Source organism: Barbus barbus (genome assembly GCF_936440315.1).
Source record: "Barbus barbus genome assembly, chromosome: 20".
NCBI classification, from domain to species: domain Eukaryota; kingdom Metazoa; phylum Chordata; class Actinopteri; order Cypriniformes; family Cyprinidae; genus Barbus; species Barbus barbus.
In genome coordinates, this window is record NC_136748.1 from 8,523,357 (window position 1) to 8,543,947 (window position 20,591).

Below are 20,591 nucleotides of genomic sequence, written 5' to 3' on the forward strand. Positions count from 1 at the left end.
AAGTATCTTGCGCTGAAGCATTATGCATTATGAAATCATTTACTTACATTTTGTGACGCAGCTGCAGTCAGATCTAGTACCGCTTCATCTTTCAACAACTGTTTCTTTGTGAACTCTCCATGACACTTGTGCCTCGTTTACAAAACAAAATGCTCCAAACAATCCTCTGACATGATACGGGATGCCATTAAAAATAAACTATCCACTTGTTTCTTACACTGTCCTATTGACGACAGACTCAAACGTGTTGACTGTGTCTGAAAGCAAACGCGCATCTACATACTGTATCCACGGTAGACAAGATAGCGGCAGTGATTGTAATTTCTATTTGTTTTTGAAGCGATATGACACTCGCATTAAACAAGTGTCAGCAGCTGAACACCAGTGGGCAGGGCCTATGGTGAGAAAATGACTATTCGTAGATGTCTTGCTCTGGAGGCAGCGTTTATGCAAATGTTTGTGCCCCCATGATGTCATATGACAACTTCGATCCAAACAAGCCGTTTTTGGAGCTTGATTAAATAAACGCTTTGTTTATAAAGAGGAGGACGTGTTATAATGGTTTTAATGGTACAAAGACCTCTTATTGTCACACTGCTCTCAGAGCAAGGAGCGAGGAGTTGAGGAGCACGAGTAATACTTCTTTTAATGAAGATCATAGGGGTACATGGAGCGGGGTAAAGACAAACAATACCGGACATGAGACCCGGGGAAACACAAGGCTTAAGAACACTGGGAAATCAAACGAGGAAGAACTGAAACAGGTGAGGAGTAATCAAACACAGACGGAGACTAATGAACTAATAATGACACCAAACGAGGACAGGAACAGGAAGACCAAATAAGGGCATGATGAAACAAGAGGAAGGAAAAGCACAGGACACAGGGACACAAGTCTGACATCACGCCCCCCTCCGGAAGGCGTGTCCACACGCCATATACCATCCAATGGGGAGGGCTCAAGGGACAGGAAGACAGGACAGAGTCAGCGGCGGCTGGCGGGCTTGGATGAGCCGCGGACGGCGGCGTTGCTTTTCCCGCGGATGGCAGGCTTAAGAGAGTCGCGGGCGACGGCGTAGAGTTCCCCGCGGATGGCGGGCTTGGGAAAGCCGCGGATGGCGGCGTTGCTTTTCCCACGGACGGCAGGCGTAGGAGAGCCACGGACGGCGGCGTAGAGTTCCCTGCGGACGGCGGGCTTGGGAGAGCCGTGGACGGAGGCGTAGAGTTCCCCGCAGACGGCGGGCTTGGGAGAGCCGCGGACAGAGGCGTAGAGTTCCCCGCAGACGGCGGGCTTGGGAGAGCCACAGACAGAGGCGTAGAGTTCCCCGCAGACGGCGGGCTTGGGAGAGCCACGGACAGAGGCATAGAGTTCCCTGCGGACAGCGGGCTTGGGAGAGCCAAGGACGGAGGCGTAGAGTTCCCCGCAGACGGCGGGCTTGGGATGGCCACGGACCATGGTGGGCTAGTTCTGGCATGGGGCAGGACACTCTCCAAACACCGGAGGATCCCTTCCCTTCATTTTAGTCTGGGTCACAGTGTCTGGGAGGTCCACGGGGCAATGGTAGTTGGCCCCGTGCCAGAACAACGAGAGGATGGCAATGTCATCGAGAGCCGTCGCTGCGACGAGCCTGCAGAACTCCCAGGCATACTCCTCAAAGGGGAGATTTCAGCGGGCAAGGGCGATGATTCGAGCGGCGGTGTCCATTGCCGTGAGAAAAATGAGGAAAGCAAAAGACTGCTCGAAACCAGAAAACAAACGGGGAGAAGGGGCACAGCTTACTTTTTGTAGGTCGGGTATTCTGTCACACTGCTCTCGGAGCAAGGAGTAAGGAATCGAGAAGCACGAGTAATACTTCTTTTAATGAACATCACAGGGGTAAATGGAGCGGGGTAAAGACAAACAATACCGGACATAAGACCCGGGGAAACACAAGGCTTAAGAACACTGGGAAATCAATCGAGGAAGAACTGAAACAGGTGAGGAGTAATCAAACAAAGACGGAGACTAATGAACTAATAATGACACCAAACGAGGACAGGAAAAGGAAGACCAAATAAGGGCATGAAGAAAGAAGAGGAAGGAAAAACACAGGACACAGGGACACAAGTCTGACACTTGTATGCCAAAAGATTAAGGCTAATTACATTTCTCATGTCATGAACTCTTTAAATAAACTTTTACTCCAACCAGACTTATAAAAACTAAATTCAATGCACCCCAAATCTTACTGCATGAAGCCAGCCAATCACTTTCAAGTTCTTGCCATTTTTGTGTGTAATATGCATCAGATGGTCTGTGAACAGTTTGTGCTGCAGCACTTTCAGGGCTTTTGTGGACTCACCAGGGCTGGTTGCAGTCTCCTCTTCTCCTGGCTGCTGCTGTTGCCGTTTGTGCTGGTTCTTTTGGTGGCCCAGACGAGTTCCTGCTCCAACAAAACCACCTCACATTCCTCTCGGAGTCTCCTCCACTTCCTCTCTGTGCTCTGCTCGCCGTCCCAGTGCACGCACACCTAACACATGGAGAGAGAGAGAGCGAGAGAGAGAGAGAGAGAGGGTTAGTAGGTTGCAGATGCATGTACAGACACAGGTGCATGTGCACACGCATACACACAGCATATGTGTTCACAATTAACTTGATTGATGAAGCTAATTAATACATGATTCGAAGGTGATAAATCTAATAAATTAGAAACAAACACACCAACTGCATAATTAACCACAAGCACAAAAACGTCTGCTTAGAAGCTCACAAACAACATGAAATGGAAATGAAATAGATTAAATGCAAACATGTGTTGCGAATGTCGACATGAAAGGATATTTTTAGACCACACACACTCCAGATCACACAGTCCTGTCCACATCAAGATACATATTTTCATGTGTAAGTCTGAACTCAATGATGTCACTCATATTTGTCACCCAGAGTGTCATCACAGCATCATAAGTGCTGCGTCTGACTGATGACTGAGGCAGATGAAATTAAAACTGACTCACCGGCTGCAATGAGGCATCCAGCTCTACTGCAGCATGACAACATGGCTCAATATGTGATCGATATGAATCACAAAAAAGTCACCCAACAGAAACTCACTATGAATACAGCACTGAGATCTAGCTCACTCACAGGGATTCAGAATTCACTGTAACTGAGAAAACATCAGCAGGTAAGGTTAATTAAAAGAGGGAGTACTTCTGGTCCATGTGGCAGGAGAACGAGATGAATCGGGCAGGGCTGGTAGTAAAGCCTTAAGTCCCATTCACACCAAGAATGATAACTACAAAGATAACGATAAAAAAAAAGTTCTAAAAATTGTTCTCAATATTAAAGAATAGCAGAGTCCACAGATAAAGGCACAGAGAAACGATATCGTTGGAATCACCTCCCGAACCATTTTTTCCAGCTGATGAACGATACAAACATTCACAGCCAATCAGAATCTATCCTGCTGTAACGAGCTAGAGAATTTAAAGCGGCAGACGTGCGTGAGCTAATAAACAGATGATATTGTTCGCTGGTGTGGACGCTAATATCATTATCTGTGAACGTTAGACATGGTTTGTTCTTGTTCCAAAATAGAATTTTTGAGAATTGTAGGTCCATTTGGATGATTTGATTTGAATGTTTGATCAAGCATTTCTAGATATTAGAACAAACTACATTTAAAAGTTTGATTTAAACATCTGAATGTAAATATAGAGTGCATTTTTGGGCATCGTAAGTGCATTTAAAGGTTTGATTCAAATGTTTGAATGTTCACATTTAGAATGTTTGATACTGTATTTTTTGGTTAGCATAAAGCGTGTTTTAACATTCATTTAAAAAATAACGGTTAAATGTTTCAGTATTTCAGAAATTTGTGGGGCATTTCTATTTCCAAGTAACGCACTGCTGAGAAAATGTATAGCCTGAAAGCCCTGCTTTGGGCATTTATCCTGAAAGTTGCTTTGGGTAAAAGTGTCTGCTAAACACATGCTAATTTGAATTTCAGGGCATTCTGGGTGCATTCGGAAGTTTGATTTAAATGTTTGAATGTTTGATCAAGCATTTTGTAGACATTATAACTGCATTTAAATGTTTGAATGTAAATTAAACATATTTTGGACCCTGTACGTGTATTTGAGAAGACTCAAATGTTTGATCCATAATTTGAGAATTAAATAGAACATAATGTATGATATGTGCATTTAAAAGTTCATTCAGATGTCCCATTCTGTTTTTTTTTTTTCAATTGCATCAGCATTTCTGAATTGTTCTTTCAGGCAATTTTTGGCACATTTAAGTTTTGTTTCAACATTTAAATAATCATAGGCCTGTTTGGCTAAAATTTTGCCAGTATAAGTGCATCTGAAAACTTGACTGTCGGACATCTGTATAGCTTGAAATCACTGCAAGTTACTTTGAGTAAAAGTGTCTGCCAAGTACATACACGCGAATTAGAATATTCAGCATTTTTGGCCATTCTAGATACATTTGGAAGTTCAGTTTGAATGCTTGAATGTTCGATTGAGAGCATTTGTGCATTGTAGGTTGATTCGAATGTTAAATTCAACATTTTGAGCTTTATAGGCATAATCAAGCATTAACCACATTGTGAAACAGTCATAATGAGATCATCTTGTGTTTTTGAATGAAGATCAGAAATGGTTATTGAGAGACAAAAGAGAGTCACACAGTTCTTCTACTTTGCTCTATTATACCAAACTTCACACTTAATAAAGCATACAGACACGTGTCTGTCTGTCTGTCTGTCTGTGTGTGTGCGTGCCAGACAGATGATGCCACACACCCTACAGAAAAATTTAAAAAGTCTTAAAATATAATGCATTGCAGGGACACATGTTGCCATTGGTCAAGATCCTCTGAGCGTGAGAGCGAGAGAAAGAAAGAGAAAACAGAGAGGAGAGAAAAAAGACATTTTTGAGTTGCTATGCTACCAACCTCTCTCTGATTATTGCTCCATCTCCCTCAACTCCTCCTATTCTTTCTCCTGTCTTTCAACCTCACCTTTCCCCTTCATCTTCTCACTGTCTCTTTCACACAAAATCATACTCAAACTCTCTCTCTCTCTCCCGGTGTAAGGATGCGTGTCAGACACAGAGGTGATTTACGTGCACTCCTGCCATTATCTGCGAGATGTGTGTGCCTGACCGAGAGTGTGTGTAAGAAGGGGGGGAGCGTGAAAGGAAAACAGCAATTATTCATTTGGAGGAGATCATTAGTCATAGGAACCAGTCCCACTGCCTTTTGAAACCACACACATACATTCACACAGAGCTTCATCTGTCCTGCAAATGTGAAGTGAGTCTACCATCACGTCAGGTTGTCATTTTTCACAGCGGCTGTTTTTTCTTCCACGTGTGTGTAATTACGATGATGCATGTGTGCCGTCTTTGGGTGTGTGTGTGTCTCAGACGGTATTTACAAGTGTGATTGAGCTAACAAGAGTTTTTTTCCTGCTATTCTCACACACACACAGACGTGTCGGATATGTGTGTGCCGAGCTGTTCGGCCATGAAGCGTCAACAAGCTGTAACAGGTCAGAGAAGCGTTTCACACATGCAGTCACATGGCCGCACACACACACACACACACACACATGCATACAAACTCACAGGCGCACCTGCAAATCAACTCAAGCATTGCATACTCACACTCCTGCAGTATCTCTTATTGACAGACTGCAGGAGAGAAACATTTACACACACACACACTCTCTCTCAGTAAACACTTCCCTGAGGCTTGTGGGAGGGAAACATTCACCGGCATCATATTTCAGCCTGGACCACGTCCAACACTCCGGCAGAAATGTGCTTATAGCATCAGCACTTAGACACACACAACCTGACACTGCCTTCCTGTCTGACAAACCACACGCTCTATTTTTTTACTGGTGGTTTTTCATGAGATGTACGCGTAAATATATTCTACTAACTGTAATAATCTGTTCCGATCATTTCTGCAACACAAGCGAGGAGTGAATGAGAAGGGTCTGGTTGTGTTCCTGATGAAACCAACACTGTGTGTGTGAAAGGCGAGAGAGAGAGTCTGGGGAATAAAAGCATACTGCCAACATAGTAGCATGAGACTATCATGTGACTTTGTGTGAGCGTGTCCGTGTCTGTTGTACATACTGTCTTTAGCGCTGAGTGCAAATATACACACACACACAAACTGTGATCCAAAGAGGCGCCTCACTGATCAATAATTTACTGAGCGGAGAAAGAGGGAGGAAAGGTGGGCGGGTGAGAGAGAGAGAAAGACAGACAGAGAACAAGGGAGAAAAAAAGAGTGACAGATGAAGACAATGAAAATGTGTGTGTACATGTTTATAAAGTCGACTCACATCAGAGCTACACGAAACAAGGTGTGACAAGCATTTCTTAGCTAATTACTGCAACACTCACCTATCTGTCATTAAAATTAACACATTTAAAAGTAATTTTCTGTGTAAATTACAATAATTAAACTAGGGATGTAACGGTATGAAAATTTCTTATCACAATTATAGTGACAAATTATCACGGTTATCAGTATTATCACGGTATTGTTAAAATGTGCTGGAAATGTTCAAAAAGTAAAGCAAGTTTTATATTTAAGAATCAACAAACAACAAATAAAATGACTTTGTTTGCATAATCACTAAAACAATACAATTACCAATGATGTTCAGATTTTAAATGACAACTTGACTGACAAGCATGTTCAAATATCTCATGTAAATGTTCAAATAAAGCTTTGAAAAAGCTTCATAAAAAGGTAAACCTCACATTTCAGCCTTTAAATAAGGAAAAGGGTTAAGTCAAAACAATAATTGATTAATAAATGATTATATGCATTTTATCTGCTCCGTAAATAATTCTAGATGGCTTGATGGTTTAAGTGTGTAGAATCCACATAAGCTTGTTTTTCATCAACCGGCCAAAATTTACAGCAGGGCAGGCAAATTCGGTCCATTTTTGGCCAGACAGAAACTGCATAGAGGTTGAAACTAAATAAAAGTATCTGTAAATCCACTCACAGACACTAGGTGGCGCTTATGGAAAAGCTGAATTACAAACTCCGTGCACAAAGCAGTATTGCGGTTAAGAACACTTCCTTTAGGAATGAACTACATGGAGCTAAGATGAAAACAAAATGCCATTGAATCATTTCTGAAGACAGTCAGAACCTTCAGAGGTACGTTCATATAATTAATTCATTCATATATTCATTTGTATAGTTCCCTTCACACTCTTAAAACCTCCTAGCTTTACCGCCCTGTTTTCACTCAAAACGAAACTTCTCTGCGTGCTGTGACTGTTACTTAAAACTCTTTATGCTTTATGCTGGATAGTATTTATTGAGTTGTTCAAATCGCGGTAATCGAATACGGTTTTAATGACAATTAAAATAGGAAACGGTAATACTACGGGAATTTTATCATGATTTATCGTCAAACATCCCTAAATTAAACACAGATAAACACAATTTGTTATTGCTTTAATAGGATTCTATTTTATGATATAATTATTTATATGAACTGAAAAGCAATTCACATCAAATGTAATTAATATCTAATGTTTAACATGAACACTGTGATGTAGAGCAAACCATTAACACAAGTTGATGGATCTTAATAATACAGTGTATTTCTAAATAAAATGCATTGCATCAGCAAATAATTTGGATGGATTTTGTTGATGATGGTCTAGTGCAATGCTTACATTTTGCTCAAGTTGTAAGTTTGGATTCTGAATTTAATGTGATAAGATATAGTAGCAAAGTTTTATTTTTAATGTTTGAGGACTCGGAGGAAGACTCTTCTGCTCACCGAGGCTGCATTTATTTGATCAAAAATGCAGTAATATCATGAAATATTATTACAATTTAAATAACTATTTTCCATTTGAATATATTTTAAATATAATTTATTTCTAAGATGATTTTTCAGCACCGTTACTCCAGTCTACAGTGTCACACGATCCTTCAGAAATCATTCTAATGTGATGATTTGCTGCTCAAGATACATTTCTTATTATTAATGTTGAAAAACGTTGTGCAGCATAATAATTTTGTGGAGACTGTTATACTTTTTGTGTAGTATTCGATGATGAATATAAAGTTTAAAAGAAAAGCATTTATTTAAAATAGAAGTGTTCTTAACATTATAGTCTTTTGGTTTAAAATAATGCTCCTTTGCTGCCAAAAAATGTTTATGTTTATCAGCTTTTGTCATAACGCAGTGTTATTAAGTAGCAAAATGAAATGCACTACAATCTGAACCTGACAGAGACAGACTCTGTCAATGAAGGGGGATGTGAGCGCAAGAGGTGTGGTGGAGGACTGCATTGTACGTGTGTGTGTGTGTGTGTGTGTGTGTGTGTGTGTGTGTGAGTGAAGGAGTGACCCAGACACACTGCTGTGATTTAATGCCAGCAAACATCATAACGATACAATAAGCTACAGTTAGTGTGCATGCCAAGAGAGAAAGACAAGAGAGGACACCATGTCCTTTAACTGCCTCATATTATCCTAGCAAAGCAGCGGCAGGCATTCATTCTTTCACAGGGAGAGTGAGAGTTGAACACCTTGTGAGGCTGTTGGCCAGCTCTCCAGTCCCGTGACTGTGATTCTGTCATGCATGATATTCCGCAGTTTAAACAAACTCGCTCTCCGCTGTCTGCCAAGCACACACACACAAACTCTCTCTCGCCTTCACACTTTCTCCTCCGCACATATAAAGACATGAAAACATTCACACAGATAGTGTGAGAGTCAAAGAGATGCGCACGGGTACACAAACATCCAAAACAACCACACACCCTGCCACCGAACTCCCCAGGGCTGTTAAATCAAAAGACAGAGAGGATTTCACAGAGTTCTGCAGGACTAATAGGAGATTCAAACACACACACAAACAGACACATCAATGCAAGTAATGCATCATCAGAAGGAGAAATGACAGAATGGGAGTTAAAACAGCTCTGCATTGTTGTGTGTGTGTGTGTTTCAGTAGGGCTTAAATCTATAATCACACAGCCTGAGCTGGACTTCTTACGTATTTCAGGAGATAAGCTACAGCACACACACACGCACTCATGCAAAATCTGTCTGGTCTGCAGAATCACACATTGCTTCCCTGGCAAAGCGTCAAACCATCTGCCAAAGGTCAAGGGTGAAATGAAAAGAAAGCTGTATATAAAGAACACCAGCACACGCATTTTGCAGACTGAATGACTGAGAGGGTCACATAAACATATAAACAAGAATTCACAACTTCAACAAGGTATTAGAGAGAGAGAGAGATCGTTTAGAAATGTTTTGCTTCTCTCCACATGAGCTGATGATATTCAACCCTCGTCTCTGACACTGCAGAACCATATATCTGTGTGTGTATGTGTGTGTATGTGGGTGTGTGGGTGTGTGGGTGAGTGTAGACCGACAAACACACGTGCGGAGAGCTGGAATACGGCCCTCAGTGCCAGCATATGCACGGACGGGGAGGGGAAGAGGAGTACTTAAAGCACAGTACAAACACACACAACCACAGAAAAAGACAAGACAGAGACGAGGCCAAGCAGAGACATCTGGCTTTAGTTAATGCAGTGCAGAACAGAATTAGAGTGCTATCAGAGCGAGTCGATAAAAACACACGCGCAGCTGTAATTAATAAATGTCTGCATCAGACGAATGATATCACTGCAACATGCACACTTGTGCAATCCAAACATAAACACTGCACAAATAATCCCTCCATCAAATCTGTGTTTGCAACTTTTTTAGTAGGTTAGACTGCTATATAGATTGTTAATAAGAGTTCAAGAAGCTGCACTGTGAATACGGTCATGGCTAAAGTCATGGTGTGCAGCTTTACAATACAAGCACAATCTTATTTAAAGATTCTCTACTTATAAGGGAAAATATAATTTAACATGACTGATTGAAGCTAAATACATTTGGTTACACTAAAACAATCCCATGGTAATTCGCAACTATTTTCCATTGTGGCGAATTGGTGGCTAATACGTATTAAGTGATTGTGTCACTTCAGAAGATTTGGATTAAACTGCTCTATTCATTTGGATTACTTTCATGATATCTTTTTGAACTTTCTGAAGCATCAAAGTTTTGGTTGCCTGGACTTTTAATGGATGTACAGAAGTCTCTCATGTTTCATTAAAATATCTTATTTTGTGTTTCAAAAAAGAATGAAAGTGTATTTTTTTCATCACAATTAATTCATACACTCAGAATAAAGGTTTAAAATCTGTCTCTGTGGGGGTACCTTTTCAAAATGTACATTTTTGTACCTTTTAGGTATTAATATGTACACTTTAGGAACTAATACAGGGGTAGGCAACGTCGGTCCTGGAGTGCCGATGTCCTGCTGAGTTTAGCTCCAACCCTGAAAAAAAACCTCACCTGCCTGTAGCTCTAGTAATTCTCAAGACCTTGATAAACTTGTTCAGGTGTGTTTGATTAGGGTTGGAGCTAAACTCTACAGCAGTGGTTCTCAATTCCAGTCCCGAGGGCCCACATTCTCCCTTACTTAACACACCTAATTGAGATCATCAGGACAGTGGCACTCCAGGACCGACGTTGCCTACCCCTGAACTAATATGTACATTTATGGTACCAATATGGACCTTTAAGTACAAATATGTACCTTTTGAAAAGATACCATCCCAGTGACAGCTTTTGTACCTTTTTTTTTCTGGTAGTGTAGTAGTGTGTAATTTAGTACAGCTGGTTTGCCATATTCACCCATCAGCATCCAGGACTACAACCATCTGTTTTATAGTACATACTATTTCACACAAAGATAAGAAAACAACATTCTTGTATCATTCCATGACATTTTCCTGTAGTTGTAAAACTAAAAATAGAGGATATCTCAAGCTGTCAAGTCCAGACACACTGCAGATATTTGGAAATTCAAGCAAACCAGTGTTTGTGGTAAACCCCTGAGAATACAGCACAGTAAAACAACAGGTTGTGAAGGAGATGAGAAGCATTAGGAGATATCTCTGTGTGTGTGTGTGTGTGTAACACGGCAGGAGGTTGTAACCCAGGGAAAGCTGTCAGTCACACGGCTAAACCGCTGTTGCCACGGGGACGTCGTCTAGCCAATTGTGTAAAGACATGAGTCCCCAAAGACAAATACACACATGCACTTACAATCTCATGAAATGCACATACATAAATACACCAAGAGAGAAAACCAACAGCTGTTCTGATAAACAAACCAAGCTGTATATTCCCCAGCTTTAAAAAATAAAATTACTACAACCACCAGAGAGATTTTTAACAGCAGATCTAAACTGAGGACACAATCCAAATAAACAGACTACAGTACTATATAAGATTACAGTTTTATCTAAAATAATTGACCTCACAGAGGGCACACAAACTCTCAAACAGTGAGAAAATCCTGTTGGTGCGAGTTTACAACCACAAAGAGCTAGTTAGACAAACACACACACCCTTCAGATATACAAGCAATCCTGCACCTGTACTGGGAAAATGAATGACAGATATGCACGCACATGAATGCAAGGCTTTGCCAAACAATCAAACCGCATATGATCTGAGCAACAACGCCAGTAACAACTATGCATGCTTTCTTTCCCTCTCTTTTACACTCGTACACAGCTGGAAGCATATGACAGCACGACTAAACTATCAATGAACACAAACTGTCAGAAGAGAATGAATAAAACACAGGGCACTTGCCAGTAACAGAGCAAAGTTTCTACACAGAAAAAACACAATTCTCTATTTTTTGCACCCTAGTGGAATACATACTGTACATTTGATTTACACTTTAAATGTCAATGAAACAAGCCGCCACAACTTGTTCAATCAGTTACGCAGTGCGCTCCTCAGAGGGTGATCTGCTCTTTCGCTGAGCACTATGTAGGAGGAAAGTGTGCCTTTGACCCTCATAATTAACTTCACAGTTGTAAAAATGCAAATATGTCTACTGCGGTGCACAGGGTGCCAGCAAAGATTCAAATGAATGAACTGTAATGGCTTTACTGAAGTCAACATGCATTTAGTAATGCGCAGGGTTCCCACAGCTTTTTGCTAATGAATATCCATGGTTTTTCCAGTCCTTCGTGATGGCTTTATGGATTTTTAAAAGCATTTTATAGAGTTCAATAAGCAATTTGTAGCCAAATATTTTAGCGCTAAAAATCTTTGAAAAATGTATATTAAAAATGCCACTTTATGCATCTATATGCAAGTATTTAGTTACATACATGGATTCATGCATATGTAACTACAGATATTAATTGCATGTGAAATTGCATGCAGATATTTTTAAATATAAAAACAATGTATGTACACAATAAGGGCATTAGCCCTACATCAAATTATTATTATAAATGTTTGTACAGTTAAAGACACTTCATATAAAGTGGGACGATAGGTAACACTATTTTACACGACACATTACATGTACTTACTATAGAAATAACAGTAAGTTATGCATAATTACATGCAACTAAACCTAACCTGAACCGTATAAATTGATATTGTTAATTAATATTACTCAGTACTTAAATGTATAGTTACTCTGTAACAATGACACCTTCAAATAAAGTGTAACCTTAATTATACTACTTTTCCAAATAAAATAAAATACCATTTCAAAATCCTGTTTTCTTGATTTTCCATGATCATGGGAATCCTGAATGTGGATACACATCGGAAAAGCTAACAAATGCTAGTAACACATATTACATGATGTTATATTGTGTATTAGTCAAGTCACCTGCATTTCTACAGCAATTTATACAATACAGATTATGTCTCAGCAGCTTCACACACACAGAAAAATAAGGGGCCAGAATTGTACCTTTCGGGGTACAACAGCTTGTCCCTGGAGCAGTACCCTTAAAAGGACATATTGGTACCTTTTTACCCCTAATAGGAACATACCAGTATCTTAAGGGTACTAGTATGGTTAAAGGTACTAATATGTCCTTTTAAGGGTACTGCTCCAGGGACAAGCTGTTGTACCCCAAAAGGTACCATTTTAAATCTGATATACCTATATATGAATATCAATATACAAAGATAAAAGGGATGTGAATATAAAATAAGACACCTCGTGATGAAGCTGTGGTGGAGTGATGGAGTCATTAGTCCAGTAAACTGTCTCACAACAGCTGATTATAGTCCACACACACACACACACACACACAGTTGCTTTCTCTCTCTATCATAGTAACACGCCCAGCCTTCGACTCATAGTAAAAGCCGCCTGAATGTCTGTTGACTAAAAACTGACAGAAACAAACCTAACGTGACCAGCTTTCGCTTGTCATATCAGTGGTTCCGCCAAACTTTTTTTCTGACAAACAAGCGAATAGGAATTTGTAGAAGTTATATCAACTGGAAAAGGCTAAAAAACAAGCGTAATTTGTGGTAAATGAGGGTCGTGAGGTGAGTTTTACCGTTAGCGCAGGAGAGTCGCAGGCGCGGATGACTCCGGCTCTCCAGCTCCAGCGCGAGATCCCCGCGAGCTCCAGCCGCTCTCCGCCGCTCACGCACAGGCAGCGCTTCCCCACCAGCTCCGCCGCCATAGTCCCGCTAAAAGTGCGAGAAATGTCCACGGACAACAAGCAAACTCCCTCCTACTGCGGGCTGCGGTGTTGACACATTATTAAAATATGGTGATTAAAAGTAGATTTTTGTGAGTGTGAGTACAGGGGGATAAAATTCCCTGCATAAGTCCTCTGGCGAACGCTTATGTCTCTGTGCGCCGAGAAACTGATTTACACTGAGAGTAGTAACAGTCATCACCCTCTCTCTCTCTCTCTCTCTCTCTCTCTCTCTCTCTCACTCACACGTGGTATTCATCCGCCTACTGGACTTCTCCGTCCGCCAGACTTCACTCCGCTTTCTCAGCGCACTGCCACAGACTACAGAAAACTAGTCCCACGTCTGCGTTTACATTCTGAACTTGAACTTCACAAACACATTTTAAAATTACAGTTTATAAATAATTGATTGGTTTTATAAGAAACTTTATCGCAAAATACAGTCTAACAACACCTGAATTATTTTATCCACCTTATAGTTGCCAAACATGTCACATACTATGAATGTAATAAGTTAAACAGCATAAAAGAATTAACAAAAACGTGTATTATTGATTTGTTTATTTGCTCGCGTGGCACAATTTAAATAAACAGTGATAAACTGTATCTCTTACACACTGTAGATTTAAAAGTGTTTTATTCCAAAGTAGGCCTAATATTTTGTTCTGTCATTTCTAATTTGACCTGCCATCAACTGGATATAATCATCTGTATAATGTTGCTAAAAGCATCCAAAAGTGGTGTTAGTGGTTAATTCTGTATCAGATGACTAAGTGTATACTCGGAGCGGCATGACTGGTGTTGTCATGTGAATGGTAAAAATAAACTCACTTATGCAAGCATAATTATAGTTATGTGGTAACAATGAGGAACTATTATATCTAATGTCTACATTCTGGAAACCTCTCAAATCTTATGCCATCTAACTTTCTCAGTTTTTCAATGTTTAGGAATGTAAACTGTCCACTGACTGAGAGGAAAAACACATTTATAAAGGATTTATAATGTTGTTTGATTGCCCTCGTGTGTCGTGCACTGTGAAATGCAGCAGACTGCACTGAACTGTCTTCTACAAAAATTATAATTGCATGAATATACTAAAAATTTAATAAATGTACAAAAAAAATGCAAGGGTTCTGTCCTCAGTTTACACGAGTCAAGAACAGTATGACTTACTGCAAATAAATAAATAAAAATATATACAGATACATCTGAAAAAATTAGAATATCGTGAAAAAGTTCATTTTTTCTTGTAACTTATTTCAAAAAGTGAAACTTTCATATATTTTAGATTCATTACATGTAAAGTAAAACATTTCAAAAGTGTTTTTGTTTTAATTTTGATGGTTGGAGCTTACAGCTCATGAAAGTTAAAAATCAGTATCTCAAAATATTAGAATATTTACATTTGAGTTTCAATTAATGGCCATCCCTACAATATAAAATTCTGGGTATCTCGTTCTTTGAAACCACAATAATGGGGAACACTGCTGACTTGGCAATGATCCAGAAGACGAACATTGACACTCTCCACAAAGAGGGTAAGTTACAGAGGGTCATTACTCAAAGGTGTGGCTGTTTACAGAGTGCTGTATCAAAGTATATTAAATGTTGACTGGAAGGAAGAAATTGGGTAGGAAAAGGTGCACAAGCAACAGGGATGACCGCAAGCTTGAGAATACTGTCAAGCAAAGCTCATTCAAACACTTGGGAGAGCTTCACAAGGAGTGGACTGAAGCTGGAGTCAGTGCATCAAGAGTCACCAGCTCAGACGTCTTCAGGAAAAGGGCTACCAAGCCACTTCTGAACCAGAGACAACGTCAGAAGAGTCTTACCTGGGCTAAAGAGAAAAAGAACTGGACTGTTGCTCAGTGGTCCAAAGTCCTCTTTTCAGATGAAAGTAAATTTTGCATTTAATTTGGAGATCAAGGTCCCAGAGTCTGGAGAGGCACAGAATCCATGTTGCTTGAAGTCCAGTGTGAAGTTTCCACAGTCAGTGATGATTTGGGCTGCCATGTCATCTGCTGGTGTTGGTCCACTGTGTTTTCTGAAGTCCACAGTCAACGCAGCCATCTACCAGGAAATTTTATAAATTTTAACTATAAACCTGACAAGAGTCTGTCTGACACTGATGTTCTCTTCAAAGATGGACAGTGGCAAGGGGGTCCTTTAGAGTGACAGCTGCCCCTGATATTCCCTGATTTTATTACGTTTTAATGAATGTCTGACAGTGTTGACAAAAAGTGGGGACACAACTTTGAAACCTTATGAAGCATGCATGTGTCACTGAAAAACAACCTTGGTTTGATATGAGATATTAAGTGTTACTTTTGATAAAACAAGGTCTTTTTCATCTTTAAAAAAACGAATCCATATTATATTGAACCCTTCTCTGTGGACACACTGTTTTAGATGTAGTGAGAAACAATAAGTGTCATAGATTTTGCATAATAATGCTAAAATTAAATTGAAGGAGATAATTGTGTTAAATACATTCTGTTATTAATACCCATAACATTTACAATTGATTTTTTATTTTTTTTTAACCTGATAGCAGTTACAATTGCTGGACATGTTTTGTCCCATGTCTCAAGAATGACTGAATTAACATTAACTGAAATAAAATATTAAACGTAAATTAACGCATTTTTCCATCTAGTAGCAAACATTTCTCATTGTATATCTAGTTTAACTTGATACACTAAATACAAATTACCCTGCAGACTTTTGGGTCACTGCAGCAGGTTCACCTGATCGGTAATTCAGTAATAAAATGAACACGTGGATTTAAAAGAATGTTTACAAACCTCACGCCGCACGTGACAGGGGCGTGGCCTTTGAGGAGCTCGACCCCCTAGTTCTTTCTCTCCCCAATCATTTCTCATTCAATACTTCCTGTGAAAGGTAAACAAATGGCGCTCCGCACTCCAAAGTGTAAAATGGTTCAAAATGTAAGCCGAATACGCTTATTTAAGAGTTCAAAATGCCCGGACAGAAGAGAAAATATAATGTTCGCTTTCCACCCGTGAGTATTTCTTCATTTTCGTAGTTTTATGAGCATTGTGTGAAGACTCCTCAGACTGAACCTCCTCCTCTTCGCCACATGGTCAGGGACGCATCAAGAAAATAATGCAAAAGGACACAGAGGTCGGGCGAATCGCTACAGCGGTACCAGTCATCATATGTATCCTTTCAAAACACCCAATGTTGAATGCTGGTGGAGAGTCATTCGTAGTCAAGACTCATTTGCGAGTTGATTCTTATGAAGCGTGTAAAAATTCTTTCCGGGTTTTATTTTTTTTAAAAAGGAAAGAAATAAAGAAAGAAAGAAAACCCGTTTAGGCACTATTAATATATTTTTTTTTACCATTGAGAAGAGTGGACTGGAGAGTCGACTCCAAAAGAATCATTTGCTCGACTCTGACTCTTCGATTCTTTTGTTCTAACGACTCCTTAGTTCATATTTTTAGAACGCTGTGATTGACTCTAAACAACATTCTAGAAACCGATCGCATTGCTTATTTTAACTTAGTCCAGACTCTTAAGGCCAAATATCAATTTATAAAATAAACTATAATGCAGTTTATTTAAATATCTGAATATAATATAATATAAATCGCAGTGACACTAAAATAGACATAATTTCCTTTATGAAAAATATTTTTTTAAATCTATCATATTGTTCATTATTCATATGTAGTTCTTCATACTGCTATGCTCCATAACTGCAGATTTAGCTAAAGCTTTAGAAATGTTCCTCAGATCTCTTCTCACCATGACCTGTAAAATAACCCAGTCCAGGAACAGCAGAGTGATGTCCATAAATCACATGTGAGGTTCAAAATAGGCATCCTCTAGTCTCTTTGTGATTTTCCATCAATTTCTGTTCTTTTATTATACTTATGATCTTTGTAGGAAACAGTGCATTCATTCAGAGAAGTTGTTTGACTTCCTGAAGGATTTGGCAGATCAGGCTAAATCTACTGCATCAACATCAGAGTGCAAAACTAAGGGCAAATGGCAGTCACACAGGTACAGTATAATTTGTGAAAATGCACAGGAGCCCAGCAAATAGATAAAAGCAGATACAGTGTTTTCCATACAAGCCACCATTGTAATCAAACGCTCTTCCGTTAGGAAACGGTGGCAAAGTGTGTCTATCAAAGCCAGGGCACCGGAGACGGAGGAGCCGCCCCAGAAAGCCACCAATGATTTGGTCATCAACAGTGATTCATCCAGTGTGAGTTATTGTGATTGATTTTAATGACACAATGTTAAGGAACCTGACTAGGGATATTTGTATTTTTAATCTTGTCAATGTTCTTTATGTACATTTCTTTTTCAGGAGTCTGAGCTGTTCATCTGCTTGGAAACTCATTCACCTTGACCGGGCTTTTGAAAAGGTGAGATTTGCGCTGATATAGTCATGTGGAAAACTAACAGATTATAACAACATCAATCCAGTGTTCTGCAAATTGTAATTTTTCCTTTTATTCTTATAAAAGCATTTGACAAGATCAAACAATCTCTTGCTGAAAACTGCTGTGTTATGAAGACCCAGCATCTTTTGGGAAGGGTTATTGTTATTCTTAGCATCTGACATAAATATTTAATTTTTAATTTGTGAAATTGCTCTGTTGTGGCATTATATTGACCATGAAATGAATTCTAGAATTTTTGTTTTCAAGTTTTCCCAGGAGTTTTAAATTCCGATAAGAAAATAATTAGTTTATTATATAAATAAGAGATTTTGAGCAGCATATTTTTCTTTCAGTTGGATTGGTAATTAAGACAGTAGTTTGAACTGTCTAATGTTTATAATGTAACGATTTTCTGAGCTGAGGCATATGTGACTATATAATATTTATAGATAAAGGTAAATAGTTATTCTTTTCTATCTGTCATCATTAAAGGCAGGTCACTGTTTTGTTACTATTATCCACAGTTGGTTACAGGGTTCTTTAAGCGGCATATTGTATTACAGAGACAATTGTATTTTATAGTGAATATTCTATAAGGTATATTTTAAGATGTCAATATTACACAATATTGTATAAATATGCATTTTCTACTCCTAACCTAACTACTGTGATATAAGATGTTTAAAATAACCAATTATCTATTATAGGGCAATGCTAAATAATAGCTGAATAAAATATGAGGATGATGTTTCAAAGGTACTTTTATTTTAAGTAAATTATGTTCTTTGTCTGGTCACAAAGTGTGATGCAGAAAATAAATAAAACTCAAACATTTTTCTGGATCATAATTTGGGGCAAAACAACTCACATTTTCATCCAAGTGACTTAAAATTGGTCTGTAGTTCCCTTTTCAAACATTTCAGCAGCTAAAACCAGGCAAACCCTGTAAAGGCTGAAATACAGTACTTGCAGTAATATAAAGCAAATAGAAAAGCAGTGATCTAAAAATAACCAGCTGTGCATTCCACATGATTTTCTTTTTAATACGGTCTGTTTGAGACATAAGAAACAGGCTGTCTGCGGCTTGCATCTGTTTTGGTGAATATAAATGAGTAAAAATCACATGTTCATAATACTATTAGATGTGATGACAAATGTACACGGATAACTCCATTTTCATCAGAAAGAAACATTAATTAAGTGGTCTGAAATCTCTTTATTTTTCTCTCTCCAAACCATCTTCAAGAAGATCCAGAGGAAAGCCTCTTAACGTATTAAAAACCACCCAGTGCATAAAAGGCACCGTTCAATCCCGTGTCCCTTTCACAGAACAGGACAGAAGTGCCATCAGAGAGTAACCATGCTAAAATAAGGACACTATATTACACAAATACACAGATATTTCATATGACCAAGTCTCCTCATCATCTCTTACATTTCAGATTTTTCCATCTTTTTATTTACTGTAAACATAAAAATCATCCAAATAAAGGAATGTGATAATGGAGCAATGTGATGCCTGCTGTTCAGTAGAGTCACATTCTGATCCTCTCTTTTGTAGGTGGAGCAAAATGAACAAAAATAAAAACTAAAGGCTGCTACATCCTGGGCTCAGCAGAGTCGTGCGCCATAGCCAAATGTCTGTTTAATGGCATGGCAGTAGTACCTCTGCCAGCCATCTCGTGTTCGTTCCTCTTCATTCTCAGGAACCGCCCGACACTCAATCTTTAACTCTGTCTCGTTACCCTTGTCTGTGAAAGTCAATGTCACCATCGCATAGTGCTCTGAAATAAAAAGGAAAGGACAGACAGTGAAGGTAAACAATGAGCAGAGATAATCAGCTAGGTGTTTCTTAAAGTCAGCTGTCAGACAGTAAAAGAGCTGATAAATACAATATTTATAATAGGGCATGCATCAAAAAATAATTTGTTATATCAGACTCAGACCACATACATAAATTCTTATTCTTCTGCCATATATTGAACTATACTACCATTTAAAGGTTTCTGGTTTAAGAGATTTAGATTAAAGAAATGTGCTTATACTCTCAATTAAGGCCTTTTTACACAATGCGCAAATGTTCGGTGCTATGGCGCTTTTGAATCAAAACAATAAATCCCCATGGGACTATTCACACCATGCACGATCATTCGTGGCGCAAAAAAAAAACAAGGATTTTGTTTTGTCCCGTGTGTCGTTTTTTCCCCCTTCACTCTGTGATGAAATGGCCATCCAATCAGATTTGAAATTACATTTAATATGAAAGCAAATAGACATGAATATGACAATATATTTTCTGTATGGGTTTTAATGCAGCTCCAGGTATTGTCATAACAATAAAGGATGTTTATGACAAATGATAAGCAGGTGTAGCGTTCAATCCATTATAAAACATACAAAGAGTGCATGTCTGCCTATTATAGAATAAAAATCCACTTTAGATTAGTTAGAAGTACTCAATTATGGTTTAATCAAAGACATTAATAATCACAAATTATAAGTTTAAAGTGTAGCTTAATGTTAATTGTACCTACACTTATAATTTAAGATGTATTTTGGTAAGCATTATAGATAGTT

General features: G+C 38.9%; 3 protein-coding genes across 6 annotated transcripts in view; 1 reads left to right on the forward strand and 2 right to left on the reverse strand.

The window, feature by feature from the left end:
* The window catches only part of jmjd1ca (jumonji domain containing 1Ca), a 65,828-nt gene extending 52,054 nt beyond the window's left edge, over positions 1 to 13,774 (reverse strand). The window contains exons 1-2 of the mRNA XM_079443980.1: positions 13,447 to 13,774; positions 2,343 to 2,510 (exon numbers count right to left, since the gene is read on the reverse strand). Of these exons, the coding sequence (XP_079300106.1) occupies positions 2,343 to 2,510; positions 13,447 to 13,575 (297 nt within the window). The 5' untranslated portion in view covers positions 13,576 to 13,774. The remainder of the gene's footprint in view (positions 1 to 2,342; positions 2,511 to 13,446) is intronic.
* Positions 13,775 to 16,389: 2,615 nt separating this feature from the next.
* Positions 16,390 to 18,848, forward strand: LOC306886434 (dr1-associated corepressor). Of its 2 annotated transcripts, XM_079443535.1 has the most exons (7): positions 16,390 to 16,618; positions 16,705 to 16,777; positions 17,331 to 17,424; positions 17,509 to 17,625; positions 17,731 to 17,833; positions 17,939 to 17,996; positions 18,099 to 18,825. In XM_079443535.1, the coding sequence occupies exons 1-6, from the start codon at positions 16,577 to 16,579 to the stop codon at positions 17,978 to 17,980; spliced, it is 471 nt and encodes a 156-aa protein (XP_079299661.1). In that variant the 5' UTR covers positions 16,390 to 16,576; the 3' UTR covers positions 17,981 to 17,996; positions 18,099 to 18,825. The 2 variants fall into 2 exon arrangements, with proteins under 2 accessions (XP_079299661.1, XP_079299660.1); XM_079443534.1 differs by having other exon boundaries at positions 16,426 to 16,618; positions 17,939 to 18,848.
* Positions 18,757 to 20,591, reverse strand: part of ahsa1b (AHA1, activator of heat shock protein ATPase homolog 1b) — a 28,899-nt gene continuing 27,064 nt past the window's right edge. For all 3 annotated transcript variants that reach the window (XM_079443533.1, XM_079443531.1, XM_079443532.1), the window contains one exon: positions 18,757 to 19,798. In XM_079443533.1, coding sequence (XP_079299659.1) covers positions 19,626 to 19,798 — 173 coding nt within the window. In that variant the 3' untranslated portion in view covers positions 18,757 to 19,625. The remainder of the gene's footprint in view (positions 19,799 to 20,591) is intronic.